At 43.4% G+C, this 17,855-nt stretch overlaps 1 protein-coding gene across 1 annotated transcript; it reads left to right on the top strand.

Annotated features, from left to right (window-relative positions):
* Positions 1–1,085: 1,085 nt before the first annotated feature.
* LOC308312819 (apolipoprotein(a)-like) lies at positions 1,086–17,068 on the top strand. Its single transcript, XM_080759545.1, has 20 exons — positions 1,086–1,673; positions 3,941–3,973; positions 4,113–4,418; positions 4,663–4,947; positions 5,289–5,564; positions 7,113–7,145; positions 7,301–7,606; positions 8,310–8,472; positions 9,413–9,537; positions 10,261–10,423; positions 10,728–10,852; positions 11,887–12,022; positions 12,112–12,236; positions 12,674–12,809; positions 12,903–13,027; positions 14,654–14,792; positions 15,226–15,350; positions 15,970–16,105; positions 16,241–16,365; positions 16,749–17,068. The coding sequence occupies exons 1-20, from the start codon at positions 1,568–1,570 to the stop codon at positions 16,763–16,765; spliced, it is 2,985 nt and encodes a 994-aa protein (XP_080615671.1). The 5' UTR covers positions 1,086–1,567; the 3' UTR covers positions 16,766–17,068.
* The last annotated feature ends 787 nt before the right edge of the window (positions 17,069–17,855 follow it).

Here is a 17,855-nt window from a genome sequence, read left to right as displayed (position 1 = left end):
ATAATCACACACACACGCACGCGCACGCGCACACACACACACACACACATCCTTTTTCACACTGCAATGTGAGTCGATGAGGACACTTATTTATACATTTCTAATTATACTAGTAGCCTCCATCATGACAAGTGTAATATAAATTAGTGTAATGTGTCAATATATATGTGTAATGTGTCAATATATTCCCTTCAGATGAGCAATGTCCACCGATCAGAGATTGATGCTCATTTCCTCATATGAATGCAATATATGGTTTATTTAATCGTTTTTTTTAATTCATAATAAATCCACAAAAACCTGTTCAGAAATGACGAAGAGAAGATCTATTTCAAATCCTTAGTTATTTATTGACTATCAAGTGAACAAGATGTCAACGTTCAGAACACAGCCGTGTTCAAATATAGTAAGAGAAATCTATGAAAATCTAGGAAGTAAATCGTTACCAAGAACCAATGTGTTTCTAAAGGTGTCTAATAACTTACTAAAAGTTTGAAATTCAACTCCCGGGAGAAATTGAGTTATTAGCATAATATGTGACCAATGACCATACCCTTAACATCCTATAAGGCAAAGGCCTTCAAAGGCCTTCCGTAACATATATAGATATGGTATCTATGTCCTGCTGACTTTTGCATTAACATGTTTTTTTGTGCAAGGGACCAGCGGTCAGCAAACTTGTGGTGCAATGAGTAAATGAAGCCGATCAATAGGCCTCATCTACTACACAACCCGGACCCCCAAATAAAGGGACTATGGAAGGAACACAGTTTGATATTGTTTGAGGCGGTGTGATCCATTTTTTTTTATTTTTTTACCGTAGAGTTGACTTCCTGTGAGGCACACGTCCCGAATGTGCAGATCCACAGCACTGCAAGGAAGAACCGTCTGCAGAACAAACTGTCCCTCGAGGAGCTCATTTTCCAATGCAGTTACAGAGTAGGCTATAAGGACATGTAGTTTCTTGCAGTTACAGAGTTGCCTTCAAGTCCTTGATGCAACAAGGACATGTAGTTTCTGTTAGTTATTACCTCTATTAAATACACACAGAGGTGGGAGGAGGAGAGGGGGGTGTAACGGTGAAGTAAACATGACATGTCCTCATTTTGTTTCATGTCCAAACAGCAGTGAGGTCGCTGACCACTTGAGCAAAGCCTAGACACTTGCTCTATCTCTCTCTCACACACACACACACACACACACACACACGCGCACGCGCGCGCGCGCGCGCGCAAGGCCTGAAAGGCTGTTTAGCATGGATAGCGTTGAGGGTTTTCAAAACAATGCAATTTACTTTTTTCTTCTTTTCTTTTTTTACGTTTGATCATAGGGAAGTCTGGCTTCCCGCACAGACCTCAAAATTACCTGATAGCTGTTCAAACCAAATCGTCATCTTTAATGTAAAATGTAGACTTTTGAATTTTGACCATATAGTGTAGCCCGTGCGTGCGTGAGTGCATGCACGTGCATGCGTGTGTGAGCACATGTCTCTCTCTCTCTCTCTCTCTCTCTCTCTGGGCATGGGGTTGGAGGGAACGTGTCAGACTGTGATAGTTGGTGAAGGTATATGATAGCTCCGGCAGACACAGGATCAGGCAGCAGGATGAAGACGGTACTGTGGCTGCTGAGTGTGGCCTCTCTGCTTCTTTCTTCCCTAACCATGGCGATGGATGGTAAGTAGATCTAATGCACCACAGTCTGGCATAGCCTGGCGATCAATACCATTTTGGGGTTTCCGATCCGGTCTGGAATGGAAATGACTTTACGTCATCAGCCGGCGGAACACACGTCCAGAACCTCTGGTGACGTTGTGAACCCCCAAAATGATTCCCCGTTTGAAATGTGTTGAGTTATTCTAACTCATAGCGCGACTAGCGTGACTAAACTAATTGATTCGCATTCTGTGGGGATCAAAAACAATACAACGCCACCTGGAACACACCACTGGAACACGATTGGGTTTTTTTTTCTTCGTTTGTTTTTTGAGGGGCCTCCAATACATGGCTTTTGAATATTACGTTTTATATGGCAGCCCAGTCTATGGGATTCTTTATTTTTGTTTACAGCACTTATGAGTCATGACACAAATTGTTGTACTGTAGCAGCCAAGTATATGGACCCCCCTGTGACTTACAAAAGCAAAAAAGGCGGTGATGTTTATTCTTCTCTAACGGATCACACAAATTTTAGAACGAATACCATGCAGGCTTTCCTCTGCGGAGGGAAGCCTGGTGACGCAAGGTTACCTCTGTTGATGATGATCTTAGTTTCTCAGACATGTTGCCAGCTATAATTAATCTGCACACATTTAGCTATAGGGACAGGGGCTGCAATCTGTCGGGGGTCCTGACCCACCGGTTGAGAACGACTGCTGTAGATTACTGTCACCTCCCACCCTTGTTACGCTCATGTAGTTTAATCAATTATCTGACCTTTGACACTTTGTCTCTTGTTTCTGATGAGTGTGGTATGTGGTATGCTTCAGGCAATCACATATGTTTACTGTAGTAACTACAGGCATCTATAAACTCTAAAATGGGGACTGATTTTTGAGTCACTGTTGATATACTACAGCAGTGGTTCCCAAAGTGGGGTCCGGGGACCCCCAGGGGTACCTGAGGGAGTTCCAGGGGGGACCCATCTATTTTGTTCATGTTCATAAAGTGCTAAAGTGTTTAAAGCAGTGGTTCCCAAACTTTTTCATGTCAAGGACCCCCAAATTGACACTACTTAGTGTGGACCCCCATTTGAAAAGATATGCCAGGGACCCCCATAAGAGAAGACGTACACATTTAGACGTCTACATTTAGACGTACACATGTAGACGTCTACATTTAGACGTCTGTATACATTTAGACGTCCGTATACATTTAGACGTCTACATTTAGACGTATACATTTAGACGTACACATGTAGACGTCTACATTTAGACGTCTGTATACATTTAGACGTCCGTATACATTTAGACGTCTACATTTAGACGTCTACATTTAGATGTACACATGTAGACGTCTACATTTAGACGTCTGTATACATTTAGACGTCCGTATACATTTAGACGTCTACATTTAGACGTATACATTTAGACAGTGTCCCCCCGAGTGCCTCCCCAGTGTGCCCCCCGAGTGCCTCCCCAGTGCCTCCCCAGTGTGCCCCTGAGTGCCTCCCCAGTGTGCCCCTGAGTGCCTCCCCAGTGTCCCCCCGAGTGCCTCCCCAATGCCTCCCCAGTGTGCCCCCCGAGTGCCTCCCCAGTGCCTCCCCAGTGTGCCCCTGAGTGCCTCCCCAGTGTGCCCCTGAGTGCCTCCTCAGTGCCTGCCCAGTGTCCCCCAGTGTCCCCCCAGTGTCTCCAATAGCAATACAAGAGCAATAATACAAATTAATCTTAATGTATTAATCTTATTAATTAATTAATCAAATTAATTAATTAATCAAAATTGCGGCCTGTGCCCAGCACCATGCCAAAGCTTTTTCCTGCAGGAAACACTGCTTGTGGTTGTAAATATATTGTTATCCGTGTTGCGAGGATGAGGGGGTACCTGGAAAAATATCTACCCCAAAAGGGGTACCTGGTCCAAAAAAGTTTGGGAACACCTGTACTACAGTACCTCTTGATTTGTTCACTTTTGCAGAGATTACACAGAACCCTGATGGAGTTGACCTTTATGCCGTCTCCTGATGCAATCCCCAACCAACCCCCCCCCCCCCCCCCATCTCTCTCTCTATCTCTCTCGATCCAGTGTGCAATCCATCAGAGAGTTCAAATGTCTGAATAGTATAGAAATCATACAATTGCTCATTCCCTGTGAATGTGAGCAGCAAACAGAAGAAACAAAGGACATTCTCTCCTGTAGTTCAACAGTTAAGCAACCAATGTACTGGTAGGGTCCTCTGTTAAAAACGTGAAATGTGAAACCCATGTATTTTTCTTTCTTCTCCTCAGCTCTGCAGGTTCAACCGACACACCATACAACAGGTAAACAAATGTGCAACTTAAAATGATAGGTATTGCCTCAAATGTTTGAGTCTGAACTCAGGTTGCTGGAAGGAACCAACCAATGACTGGTACTGAAAATGAAACTAACTCTCTCTCTCTTTCTCTCTCTCTCCTGCAGAGTCTGTGAGGTTGGTGAATGGGACCAGTGAGTGTTCAGGCAGAGTGGAGGTGAAGTCTCATCAGTCGTGGGTCTCAGTGTGTGAAGGTGACTTTGACCAGCAGGATGCAGAGGTGGTCTGTAGGCAGCTTGGCTGTGGGGCACCTTCAGTCCTCCAGGGGGTGTTCTATGGAGACGTGAATGCTCCAATGTGGACCAAAGAGTTTCAGTGTGAAGGCAGTGAGTCTGTTCTCCTGGACTGTGGAACCTCAAACTCAACTAGAAACACCTGCTCAAATTACACGACTGTTGGACTCACCTGCTCAGGTAAAAGACAAACTACACTTTAGGTTTGGATTGATCTCTGTGTGTGTGTGTGTGTGTGTGTGTGTGTGTGTGTGTGTGTGTGTGTGTGTGTGTGTGTGTGTGTGTGTGTGTGTGTGTGTGTGTGTGTGTGTGTGTGTGTGTGTGTGTGTGTGTGTGTGTGTGTACATGGTTATAGTTGTGACTATTATGAATATTTGGTAGATCTGAAAGATTTGTGCCTTGTCTCTCTGTGTCTTCCCTCCAGTTACTGTCTCTAGGCCAAAGATATGGGTATCGGAGAATGTTATCCTGGGGAAGCCCTTCAAGGTTCTCTGTCACTCCGAGAGAGGCAGCCTGCCTATACACTACAGCCTATTACGGGGCTATGATGAGCTGAACAAGACCGTCACTGTCCAGCAGCCGGGTGAACCTGCCCAGTTCACTGTCACCATCCACCAACCTAAGGATATTGTCCTATATATGTGTGCTGCAAGAAACAACCCAATGAGGGAAGCCTTTCTCAGCAAAAGACTCTTAGCCACTGTTATAGGTGAATGTAGCCTCATTTCAGATACCACGAGTATAAATTAGGCTTAAGGTCATAGAGTTGTCAGATAAGTCTACAGGCAATGCCTTTTATTTCTTCAGAACTTTCACATGCAATTCAACTTTTTTAAATGGACGTTTAAATGGATGTTGTAGAGTGACAAAGTATGACACAATTAATCACACAAGATGGATGGATATGATTTTATTTTGGAATTAATCACACAAGATTGATGGATGTTTTTATTATGTACAACTAAATTATCTTAATTGTTTCCGCAACAGTCGAGATGTCACATAATAGCGGTGCACTTCATCCGGTTTGATCTGTTCTCGTCTCCTCAGTGCCGTTGTCGGAGCCGTGGCTCACCGTCGTCCCTGACCTGGCCAACATCGCAGAGGGGGATCGTCTCTACCTGATTTGCAGCGTCAAAGGCACGCCGCCTATCACCTTTAAGTGGTATCGCCATGGCAACCCGCAGATGTTGTTCAGTAACATCACAAACCTGAACATCCACGACTACCAGGTGCCCCGGGTGGGCAGCCAGCACAGCGGAAACTACTACTGCGAGGCTTCCAACAATGCTAATAAAGTCCGCAGCCACACGGTTACTATAGAAGGTGAGAGTCATGCGTGTTTGTGTCCACCAGGCCAAATATACAGTAGGCAAGTGAAGGGTGGGCAGGCTGAATATATGGTGGGCATCCCTGCACGTGCCGCACAAAACATTTGGGGATCTATCTATCTTCTCCTTCTTTGACCAACAGTAACCCAATTTCCATCAGCACCCTGTCGGTTAACAGCACTGATGGCAAATGGTGTTCAGGTGGGTCTAAAATTCTCTAGAAATGCTGGCTACCCAATCTGAAATGATAAATGGTACAGATATTTTATGATACTTTTTACATTATTATTTATATATTACTTTTGATTGGGTGGGATAGACTCACCCCTCCCCCACCCCACCAGAACTGTCCCTATTTTGGATACTTTGTCTAAAAGTCAAAATTTCAATACAGCAATGAGTTGATATAAAAGAAAAAGATAATGCACTTTGTAGTTTGTTCTTTTTTACAGCATGTAAAACAGCATGCACCCCAGTACTAGAGTGACATACAAAGTACAAGATCAAATCACTTATGTAGCTTCCAGCTCGGGTATCCCAAGTAGTTTTCCCTGAGGGCCAAATGTGTCATGGATACCAAGCAGAAGGGCAGAACAGGAAGGGGCGTTCCCACTGCTCCAGTGGAAGTTGCTTTGTATGTCCAGATAGTGCTGTTGCTGCTCTTACTATCTTGATTATCGGTGCTGGTGGTAATACTGATAATTTGAAACTGGGATTCTCAAATCCTGTGTTGGTCACACACGAATAAGTTAATAACATGCACTGCTTGAGGTGAAATGCAGATGCATACATAAGCCAATGGTAGATACTGAAACGTATCTCCTCATCTAGATAGATCTACTGTGAATAGGCAACACGTAATTTGGTGTGTGTGTGTGTGTGTGTGTGTGTGTGTGTGTGTGTGTGTGAATACGTTCATGTGTTGCCTATATTCTGTACATTTAGGGCTTGTTTGGACTCAAGCACTGAGACACGTGATGTTTCGAGTGCGTAGTATATCAGAAGCAACTGGAAATATTTGTGTCCTTCATAATGTATTTTATAAATGTGGACTCAAATAAAGAAATCGAAGTGTGTGTGTGTGTGTGTGTGTGTGTGTGTGTGTGTGTGTGTGTGTGTGTGTGTGTGTGTGTGTGTGTGTGTGTGTGTGTGTGTGTGTGTGATTGCCCCTCTATCTCTAACAAACGTGAAAAATATCCTTTCGATATTCATCAAAAAAACGACTGTTTTAAGATATTGAACCAGGACGTATACAGTATATATAAATATATATATATATCCTGTGTGCAGTGAGGCCCCCCCCCCCCCCCCCATCTCTCTCTCTATCTCTCTCGATCCAGCGTGCAATCCATCAGAGAGTTCAAATGTCTGAATAGTATAGAAATCATACAATTGCTCATTCCCTGTGAATGTGAGCAGCAAACAGAAGAAACAAAGGACATTCTCTCCTGTAGTTCAACAGTTAAGCAACCAATGTACTGGTAGGGTCCTCTGTTAAAAACGTGAAATGTGAAACCCATGTATTTTTCTTTCTTCTCCTCAGCTCTGCAGGTTCAACCGACACACCATACAACAGGTAAACAAATGTGCAACTTAAAATGATAGGTATTGCCTCAAATGTTTGAGTCTGAACTCAGGTTGCTGGAAGGAACCAACCAATGACTGGTACTGAAAATGAAACTAACTCTCTCTCTCTCTCTCTCTCTCTCTCTTTCTCTCTCTCTCCTGCAGAGTCTGTGAGGTTGGTGAATGGGACCAGTGAGTGTTCAGGCAAAGTGGAGGTGAAGTCTCATCAGTCGTGGGTCTCAGTGTGTGAAGGTGACTTTGACCAGCAGGATGCAGAGGTGGTCTGTAGGCAGCTTGGCTGTGGGGCACCTTCAGTCCTCCAGGGGGTGTTCTATGGAGACGTGAATGCTCCAATGTGGACCAAAGAGTTTCAGTGTGAAGGCAGTGAGTCTGTTCTCCTGGACTGTGGAACCTCAAACTCAACTAGAAACACCTGCTCAAATGACACGACTGTTGGACTCACCTGCTCAGGTAAAAGACAAACTACACTTTAGGTTTGGATTGATCTCTGTGTGTGTGTGTGTGTGTGTGTGTGTGTGTGTGTGTGTGTGTGTGTGTGTGTGTGTGTGTGTGTGTGAATAAGTTCATGTGTTGCCTATATTCTGTACATTTAGGGCTTGTTTGGACTCAAGCACTGAGACACGTGATGTTTCGAGTGCGTAGTATATCAGAAGCAACTGAAAATATTTGTGTCCTTGATAATGTATTTTATAAATGTGGACTCAAATAAAGAAATCAAAGTGTGTGTGTGTGTGTGTGTGTGTGTGTGTGTGTGTGTGTGTGTGTGTGTGTGTGTGTGTGTGTGTGTGTGTGTGTGTGTGTGTGTGTGTGTGTGTGTGTGTGTGTGTGTGTGTGATTGCCCCTCTATCTTATCTATAAAAGCTGTCTGTCTGTCTGCCTATAATACTAATACATATCTGTCTGTCTGTCTATAATACTAATACATAATGTAGTAGTATATAACACATATTTATATACAGGGTTAGAGTGTTACAGAAGAATACTACTCATTTTCAACATTGAACTATGTCATTAATATACCTTAGCGTTTTACTTCCACGCATGGACTGTGGCCAGGGCATGAAGTGGGGAACTTATGTTTCCCAGAAGGCCTCTCTACCAAAACAGTGATCCTTGTATTCTCTGCCTTCCAACTGCTCCTTCCTATCCTCAGAATCAGAGCCACCTACCATCGTCCCGGGGCTGACCTGTTACTCTGGCGATGGCAGGAACTATCGGGGAGAGGTTGCCAGGACGATCTCTGGAAGAACCTGCCAAAGCTGGTCGGCCCAGACACCTCACAATCACGTGCGCACACACGACAACTACCCATGTAGGTAAGAACACGAACACCAAGCCAAACATCTACACAAATACGTGCGCACAACCACTACCCATGCAGGTAAAAACACGAACACCCTGCCAAAAATGTACAGAATCACGTGCGCAACAACTACCCATGCAAATATAGATAGTAAAATATATCTATCTGCGTTCTCGTGGCACAGTGGTAAAAGGCCTGATCACCACCGCAGTGGCTGCGGGTTTGAATCAACAGTGATGCATCCAACTTTATCGAGCGTCTATACCAGTGGTTTTCAACCAACGTCCATTATTTATCCGGAATTTGAGCCACGGACCACCATTTGATGAGATTCAGCCCCTCAGACAGATACAAAACTTAAATATGTTGTTGTCGTTGCCTGGATAGGATTTTGTCCAAAATGTGTTGATAATGGTACCATTAACTATAACAATGATTCTACATTGTCAAGTTGTGTAGACTTCTTGTAAAGTAAAGCAGATGTTTTAACAATAATGAAACTCTTGAGAGGGTAAATGAACCAAACGGGTCCACTTGGTTTCATTTCTCTCAATAAAAGATCTATAAGGGTCCCTTTGGTTACCAACTCTCCATCATCTAGCTGGGGACCACCTGGAACCGCCTCAAGGACCACTGGTGGTCCCCGGGCCACTGGTTGAGAACCACTAGTCTATACGAACACAATTGGCCCGTGGCCGGGCGAAGGGAAGCCGGGTGGGGAGGAAGATAATTATCATTGCACATATTCCTACGGGATGCGGTGGCACCTGTTGGGCATGAGGAGTAGAACAAAGGCTCTACGTCCTCCCGGTGGGGGCTCCTCACTGGCAGGAGAGTCAGTAAGATACAACAGCAGTGACAACTCACAAATGTGTGGGGATTCATCAACTGGCATAACGACTAAATTGTATACTGTATCTATCTACATACTGCCTACCTAAAAATTTTGTCAGAGGCCTGGACGACAACTACTGCCGTAATCCAGACAATGAGACGATGCCATGGTGCTACACCACTGACTCACAGACACGCTGGGAGTACTGCCCGGTCCCCAGGTGTGCTGTTGCTTCCGGGACAGGTATCTTATCTTTGATCACTTAAGTTCATGACAATTAATGTATTGATTACTTTTAGGGAATTTGTGCTGAGGACGAATGACAAACTCTCTGTGACTTGTCACTGTACTGTACATTTTGCTAATAGTTAATAGCCTGTCTGTCTGGAGCCCACCAACAAGATTAAAGGCCTTATCCCCCGGAACTATACAGCCCTATATTCCTGTTATAGCTCTTAGGTCTGCTGACAAGCTGTTGCTACCCAATACCAGGGTAAAATGTATAGTGTGCCTACATTTTACCCTGCACTTTTGCAGCTGCTGCCCACAGGCTCTGGAATAGTCTGCTCCCTTGCAATCAGATCAGGGCAGTCCATTGAAGTTTTTAAATCCCAGCCAAAAACATCAAATTTTTTACCCTTACTTTTAATAATTTGTGTAAAGTTTTATTTTATTTGATTAGCAGGGAACCTACCACTGACTGTCTGAGAAAGTATAGGCACACACGGTCATCTCTGCTTGCGTTTTTAATTATTAGAATTGGAATAGAGTTTCTAGCAAAATAACTATAAACACAGCACCCGGGGAGCAGTTAGGGGTTAAGTTTCTTTCTCAGGGACACATCGATGGGACCAGGACGATAACTGTGCAGTGTGGAACATCTGTTTCCCAGATGACCTCTCTACCAAAACATTGATCCTTGTCTTCCCTCTCTCAATCCATCTACTTCTTACTGTCTGTCTTCAGCATCAGAGCCACCTCCCATCGTCCCAGAGCTGACGTGCTTCACTTGCGAGGGCGTAAACTATCGGGGGGAGGTTGCCAGCACGATCTCTGGTAAAACCTGCCAGAGCTGGTCGGCCCAGAGACCTCACAAACACGATCGAACACCCGAAAACCACCCACACAAGTAAGAACACAGATCCAAACATGATCTGAACAAGTAAGCCATGGTGCTACACCACTGACTCACAGAAACACTGGGAGTACGGCATGTCGGGTCCCCAGATGTGATGTAGCTGTGTACACTTGAATGACAATACTGCTGCCTGCCTGCCTGCCTGCCTGCCTACATTTTGAGGGGCTAGCGCCTCCTATATGCACAGCTTTGTGTGTTTGTAGCACGGAATGTGATGATTTGATTGGCTGATGTATGATGATGTATGAAGATAAGAGCTACCCTCAATTCACACAAGTGTGATTTTTTTTGTCAGAGGCCTGAACAACAACTACTGCCGTAATCCAGACAATGAGAGGAAGCCATGGTGCTACACCACTGACTCACAGAAACGCTGGGAGTACTGCCAGATCCCCAGATGTGATGTTGCTTCCGGGCCAGGTAGCTGTGTACACTTACATGACAATAATAATATTGATTACTTTTTCTTTTGAGGATGAATAATAAGTAACCCACTGTTTGTAGAGAAAGTGGCCATGAGTTTAGCTTGATGTTGATGTTCACAAAGTTTACTGTTCTGTGTGAAACTAGTCATTCACCTATACTTATTCACTTTAGTCAATATAATTGTCAAAAGGCAAAAAGAAAATCTACAAGCTCACAGCTTTGGCCTCATGCAGTAGCATAGTTCAACATAGAGCTTAGAAGTTGTCTCTGACCCTTCCCCTGTCTTTCTTACTGTATATTTGATATGGACGTAAGATGAAGCCTGTCAGTCCTTGAATTGTAAATCGCCATATTTCTAGATTCGTTTGGGCCCAGCTGGCCATTGGCTGGCCCAGACAACGAGGCGGGACTTCCCCCCTTCTTCTTCGTTGGTTTTTATTTTGACTCGAGCGGGGGGTGGATCCCGATCATAGACTGTAAAGGTAACCACGCCCCTTAGAACATACTCAACTTTATGGTCATTTTTTAAATAAATGTGACCATCATTTTCCAAAAAGAATATTATGACATGAGAAATGAGACTTTAAACTAGTGACTAGAAGCAGAAAGTATTCATGACTATGTTTATTAAGGTAATACAGTCTAGGTGAAGTTGGGCCCAAATACATGGACCTCTATGGAGCTATGGGGTTTTTTGGGCCCAATGACAGTGCCACAACAGATATGAACTTTCAGGAAGTCAGGATTTCCTACTGGCTTCAGACACTATTGGCTTCACTGCCCCCCTGATTTGCACACGGCACAAAAATTGTCTTTTGGAGTTTCCTAACTATTAGAGCAGTGAATGGTATTAGGCTAATACAGCATCCAAGTCTAGTGTTTTCTTACACAGGGACACTTTGACACAGAGCGTGGATCAGAAACCTTAATTATGTTTGAGGCTTCTCTACCAGAAACACTGCAGGTCTTTGTGTTTACTCTCTCCATCCATCTATACTTCATGTCCTGTCCACCTACCATCGTCCCAGAGCTGACCTGCTACACTGGTGATGGCATGAACTATCGGGGAGAGATTGCCAGGACGACCTCTGGGAAAACCTGCCAGAGATGGTCCGCCCAGAGACCTCACAAACACTACCTTACGCACGAAAACAACCCGCACGAGTAAGAAGACCCAGCCATATATCGATCTAGAATATATCTGTCTGTATGTCTACTACCTACCTACTGTACCTATCTAAATATTTTGTCAGAGGCCTGGTCAGCAACTACTGCCGTAATCCAGATGGTGAGATGATGCCATGGTGTTACACCACTGACTCACAGAAACGATGGGAGTACTGCCCAGTACCACGGTGCAATGTTTCTCCCGGGCCAGGTAGCTTCGATCACTTATGTTTAGTATGATGATTTTATGTATTGCTATCAGGGAATTTCTGCTGAGAATGAATAAGAACCCTTCGTCTCTCTGTGACTCACTGTGCTGTTTGTTTGCAGAGAAACTGATCATGAGTTTAGCAAGATATGTTCCCAAGCTTACAGTTTACTTTTCTGTTACTGAGCATCAGTAGTAGCAGTATCCCTACCTCAGAGAAAGTAAAAAAACACATATTAGTTGCATTGAAACTCCGTTTCCTGACAAGCGGTTTCCACTCCCAACTACACATCAGAAACTAATTTAGTCATTCACCTACTTATTGTAAGTCAATATTGTCCTGTGGAAAATAGCATTAGCAAATCAACAAGCTCACAGTTTTAGGCCTCATGCAGCAACACTCTCTTAAATCCTGTCCTGTCCACCTACCATCATCCCAGAGCTGACCTGCTACACTGGTGACGGCAGAAACTATCGGGGGGAGGTTGCCTTGACAACGTCTGGGAAAACCTGCCAGAGATGGTTGGCCCAGAGACCTCACAAACACACCCGCACGCCCGAAAACCACCTGCACAGGTAAGAAGAGCCAGCCAAACATCTACAATATATCTGTCTGTCTTTCTGTCCGTATGTCTGTCTACTACCTACCCACTGTACATATTTTGTCAGAGGCCTGGACAACAACTTCTGCCGTAATCCAGACAATGAGAGGATGCCATGGTGCTACACCACTGACTCAGAGACACGCTGGGAATACTGCCCGGTATCCAGATGCAATGTTGCTCCCGGGCCAGGTAGCTTCGATCACTTATCTTTAGTATAATGATTTTATGTACTAGCCCTTATACCCGTTGTGAGATATTTGCCCCTTGTGGCTGTGGGGGGGTGCTGCGCCCAGTGCGTTTTTAATTCACTAATAAATGTTGCATCCTTTGGTATTCTTCTCCTGATAAACTACACGGTTTGCACACATCTCACCATGCACAGCGGCGACAGGTAGCCTGTCCACACATGGACCGCTACTTTGCATTCATATTCATGTCATATTGTTTATTGTTTATAAGGATCCCCATTAGCTTTTGCCTTGACAAAAGCTAGTCTTCCTGGGGTCCGACACAGACATACATTTAACATAGGCAATACTTACAATTTACAGTTTACAAAAACTTACTCAAAATAAAACATAGTAAAATAAAAGAAATAAAATAAAATAAACATAGGAGAAATAAAAAGCAAAGAAACATAGCAAAACATCACTTTCAACACATTATACATTTGAATTATTATTTTCCCAGGTTTACTGCAGTATGATTTAAATAAGGTGTTCTTTTAACTTGATTTTAAAGATGAATTTTGTATTTGTATTGGTTATACACTTTGGTAGTGCATTCCAACCTATTACTGCTCTATAGATAAAAGAAGATTTAAGAATATTTGTTCTTGGTTTAGGTGCCACCAAAACACCCGAACTGGCTTGTCTAGTCATATGGTTATTGACAGTACAATACCCATTTTTGCATTTTTTAATCCACTAATAAATTCATTATAAATCAATAATGTGTCAAATCGAAAAAAGGGCTCCGTTATGACCTCCATATAATTATGGTCCATGCCTGTGTGAAAAGTGGGAGTGATTGGTGCAGCCAATGATGAGATAAAGCGCTGTCAGTGACATTAATTCATTCATTCATACATTCAGACATTCGCTGAATTATAGTATGATGATGATGATTATTATCAGGGAATTTCTGCTGAGAATGAACCCCTCGTCATCTCACTGTGACTTACTGTACTGTTTGTTTGCAGAGAAACTGACCATGAGTTTAGCTAGATGTTCCCAAGCTTACAGTTTACCGTTTTGTTACTGAGCGTCAGTAGTAGCAGTATCCCTGCCTCAGAGTGTGAGTGGTTTAATTCCATTCCCAAGTACACACCAGAAACTAATTTAGTCATTCACCTACTGTCCTACCCATTGTAAATCAATATAGTCCTGCGGTAAATAGCAAATCAACAAGCTCACAGTGTTTTGCCCCATGCAGCAATGACCTATTAAATGCTGTCCTGCAGTGGCGGAAACTCCGTGGGTTCAGAGGCGCGATTGAACCCCCTGGCATTTTGGCAAAGGCGCGACTGAACCCACTGCATTTTGGCAAAATATATCTATATGCACTGCAGTAAATTATGCACCCACTGACTGTCCACTGAAATGTCCCCTCCCTAGTGGTCATGTTGTCATGCACGTAGTCACGTATACCTTTACGAGGGGTTCAAGATAGGTGTTGGGCCGCCGCGCATGCCGCATTCAAATGCTAATAAGGTGGCTTTTGTTCGAAAAAACAAAACTTGTTTGGCTGCTTGAACCCCCTGCCGTTATAAGAACTTTCCGCCTCTGCTGTCCTGTCCCCCTACCATCGTCCCAGAGCTGACCAGCTGCTACACTGGTGACGGCAAAAACTATCGCGGGGAGGTTGCCAGGACGACCTCTGGAAAAACCTGCCAGAGATGGTCGGCCCAGAGACCTCACAAACATGACCGCACGCCTGAAAACAACCTGCACAAGTAAGAAGACTCAGCCATATAACTATCTATCTACGATATCTATGTGTCTGTCTGTCTGCAACCCACTCCCTCTGTTAACCTGGGGAGAGCAACAGACCTCATGCTTCCTTCTATGCATGAGGAGTCCAAGCCGCTTCTTTTAACCTGACAGAGGTTCACGGTTGGGCGTAGCGTGTGGAAGGAACATGAATTCCAACCAGTTATTTTCCCCTCCATCAGGCGCCCCGGCTGGCCAGGGGGAGGCAGTATAGAGACCAGGATTACTGCATGCTTTTTGTGACATGGGGAGAATTAACATGCAAACTCCACACAGAAAGGCCCTTTTGCAGACCTCACCCAAGGTCTCTCTGTCTGTCTGTCTGCTCTACTGCCTACTGTTGTTCTGTCTACTACCTACCTACTACCTACTGTACCTACCTACATATTTTGTCAGAGGCCTGGACAGCAACTACTGCCGAAATCCAGACAATGAGAGGAAGCCATGGTGCTACACCACTGATTCACAGACACGCTGGGAGTACTGCCCCATCCCCAGATGTGATGTTGCTCCCAGGCCAGGTAGCTTTCTTTCACCACATTTTAATTAATATGATGATGTTATGGATTACTTTCAGGACATTTCTTCTTTTGGGTCTCATGCAGCAACACTCTCTTGAATGTATCTTATATCTCCTGTTTATATAAAGCTATTATTTGTATGTTAGATAAGCTATACAGAGGCTATCAGCATTCAAATCAATAAACATAGGTATTTATAGCAAACAAAGCCACGTTTACCCATAACATGTAAATCATTTTAAGGTTAATATTGGCTTTCTAGCCAGCAAAGTTGCAGCTCTGGTCTGAGTAGGATGGTTCAACAAAGAGCTTAGAAGTTGACTCCATCTCTTTCCCTGTCTGGTTACCCCACTCCTGCTGGGTATTTTTGTTACTGTACATTTTCACACACAGGAAATGTGTCCTCTGCATTTACCCATCCTAAAAATTAAAGCAGTGAATAGTATTAGGCTAATACGACATCCAGGGATCGGGGTTTCTTGCTCGGGGACACTTTGCCACAGAGTGTGGATCGGGGACCTTCTGTTTGACGCTTCTCTACCAGAAACACTGCAGGTCTTTGTGTTTACTCTCTCCATCCATCTATACTTCATGTCCTGTCCACCTACCATCATCCCAGAGCTGACCTGCTACACTGGTGATGGCATGAACTATCGGGGAGAGATTGCCAGGACGACCTCTGGGAAAACCTGCCAGAGATGGTCCGCCCAGAGACCTCATAAACACAACCTTACGCACAAAAACAACCCACACGAGTAAGAAGACCCAGCCATATATCGATCTACAATAGCTATCTAGTTCTGTCTGTCTGTCTGTCTGTCTGTCTGTCTGTCTGTCTGTCTGTCTGTCTGTCTGTCTATCTAATGTACCTACCTACATATTTTTGTCAGAGGCCTGGACAGCAACTACTGCCGTAATCCAGACAATGGGAAGAAGCCATGGTGCTACACCACTGACTCAGAGACACGCTGGGAATACTGCCAGGTCTCCAGATGTGATGGTGCTCCTGAACCAGGTAGCTTTGATCACTTAAGTTCAGTTTTGTTTTGTAAGTATGACTATAGGCTATGGCAAGTTATGACACTTAACCTCGACATTCCATTGTATTATATCTATCTACTGTATATCTAAGTATTATAAGTACTGAGACATGAAGTCCCACTAAAATTTGCATTAGCTGTGTAATATTCTAACAATTATTTTCTTTTGTATTTTCTTACTGGGGCTGAATCTGTTTTCTGACCTAACTTGATAACATCTGAACAATTCGCCAAATCCTGCCTTTTGACAGAACCATAGGTACAGTAATCATACATTTGGTCAGTTGAGATGAAAGCTGTTCTAATCATTGCTAATTTAAGTTGATAACATTGTAATCATGTTTATTGTCTCCCATAGAACTGATCAGCCACTAACGGGAATCATGTTAGCAGAAGTGGAGAGTCCGACCAATTGATGATTTCCGAGTCTGATTCCGGTCTCGGAGAGTCCTAATGATGTTTTGAACAATGTTTTGTCAAAAAGTGCAACATTTTCAAACCAATACCACTCATTTTTAAACAGTTTTGGGGCCAATGGGGTCCAGGACACTGTTTATGTATCAGAGGTGAACCCTATATTTGAAAATACCTTCGACTGCATTTCCTTGTCATACTGTAACTTTGGATCATAACAAAGTCACAGAAATACATCGCATTAAACAATTCCATTTAACTACAGTGTAATAGCAATAACCTTTTGTTGGCTCATCTATGCTGTGAACAAAACAAAATACAAAACATGTCAGCCTTTCTTTTTCACATGTATACTGCATTGCAATTGTCAATCAATTGTCTTTTGTTCAAATGTCATTTTTGAAATGATCCCTGCAAGCAAAGCCTTTCTTTCTGGTCCAAAATGATGAGAAACGAGGATAACTTTTTTTTTCAAAATTTCAAAAATGATGAAAAACTGCGCGCTATAGTATGCCGTACGATATGGGCTATAGCCCACGGTCCAAAATGATGAGAAACGAGGCTAACTTTTTTTTTCAAAATTTCAAAAAACATGGGCTATAACCCATCATTTTTGTCATTTCGTCATTTTTTTCAAATCTTAAAAAATGATGAAAAACTGCGCGCTATAGTATGCCGTACGATATGGGCTATAGCCCACGGTCCAAAATGATGAGAAACGAGGCTAACTTTTTTTTTCAAAATTTCAAAAAACATGGGCTATAACCCATCATTTTTGTCATTTCGTCTTTTTTTTCAAATCCTCAAAAATGATGAAAAACGGCGCGCTATAGTATGCCGTACGATATGGGCTATAGCCCATGGTCCAAAATGATGAGAAACGAGGATAACTTTTTTTTCAAAATTTCAAAAAACATGGGCTATAACCCATCGTTTTTTTCATTTTTTCATTTTTTTCAAATCCTCAAAAATGATGAAAAACGGCGCGCTATAGTATGCCGTACGATATGGGCTATAGCCCATGGTCCAAAATGATGAGAAACGAGGATAA

The sequence above is a fragment of the Protomyctophum bolini genome, assembly GCF_963924005.1.
Source record: "Protomyctophum bolini genome assembly, chromosome: 3".
In the NCBI taxonomy this organism is placed as follows: Eukaryota; Metazoa; Chordata; class Actinopteri; order Myctophiformes; family Myctophidae; genus Protomyctophum; species Protomyctophum bolini.
The sequence above is the reverse complement of the archived record's forward strand: the minus strand, read 5'-3'. Positions and strand labels throughout refer to the sequence as shown.

What these genes read in the sequence shown, in the direction of transcription:
- LOC308312819 (XM_080759545.1), top strand. Translation starts at nt 1,568, where the DNA reads ATGATAGCTCCGGCAGACACAGGATCAGGCAGCAGGATGAAGACGGTA. An exon ending in ACCGACACACCATACAACAG is followed by an intron (nt 7,146 to 7,300) that starts GTAAACAAATGT and finishes TCTCTCCTGCAG; the next exon opens with AGTCTGTGAGGTTGGTGAAT. An exon ending in CAATGTTTCTCCCGGGCCAG is followed by an intron (nt 12,237 to 12,673) that starts GTAGCTTCGATC and finishes CCATCATCCCAG; the next exon opens with AGCTGACCTGCTACACTGGT.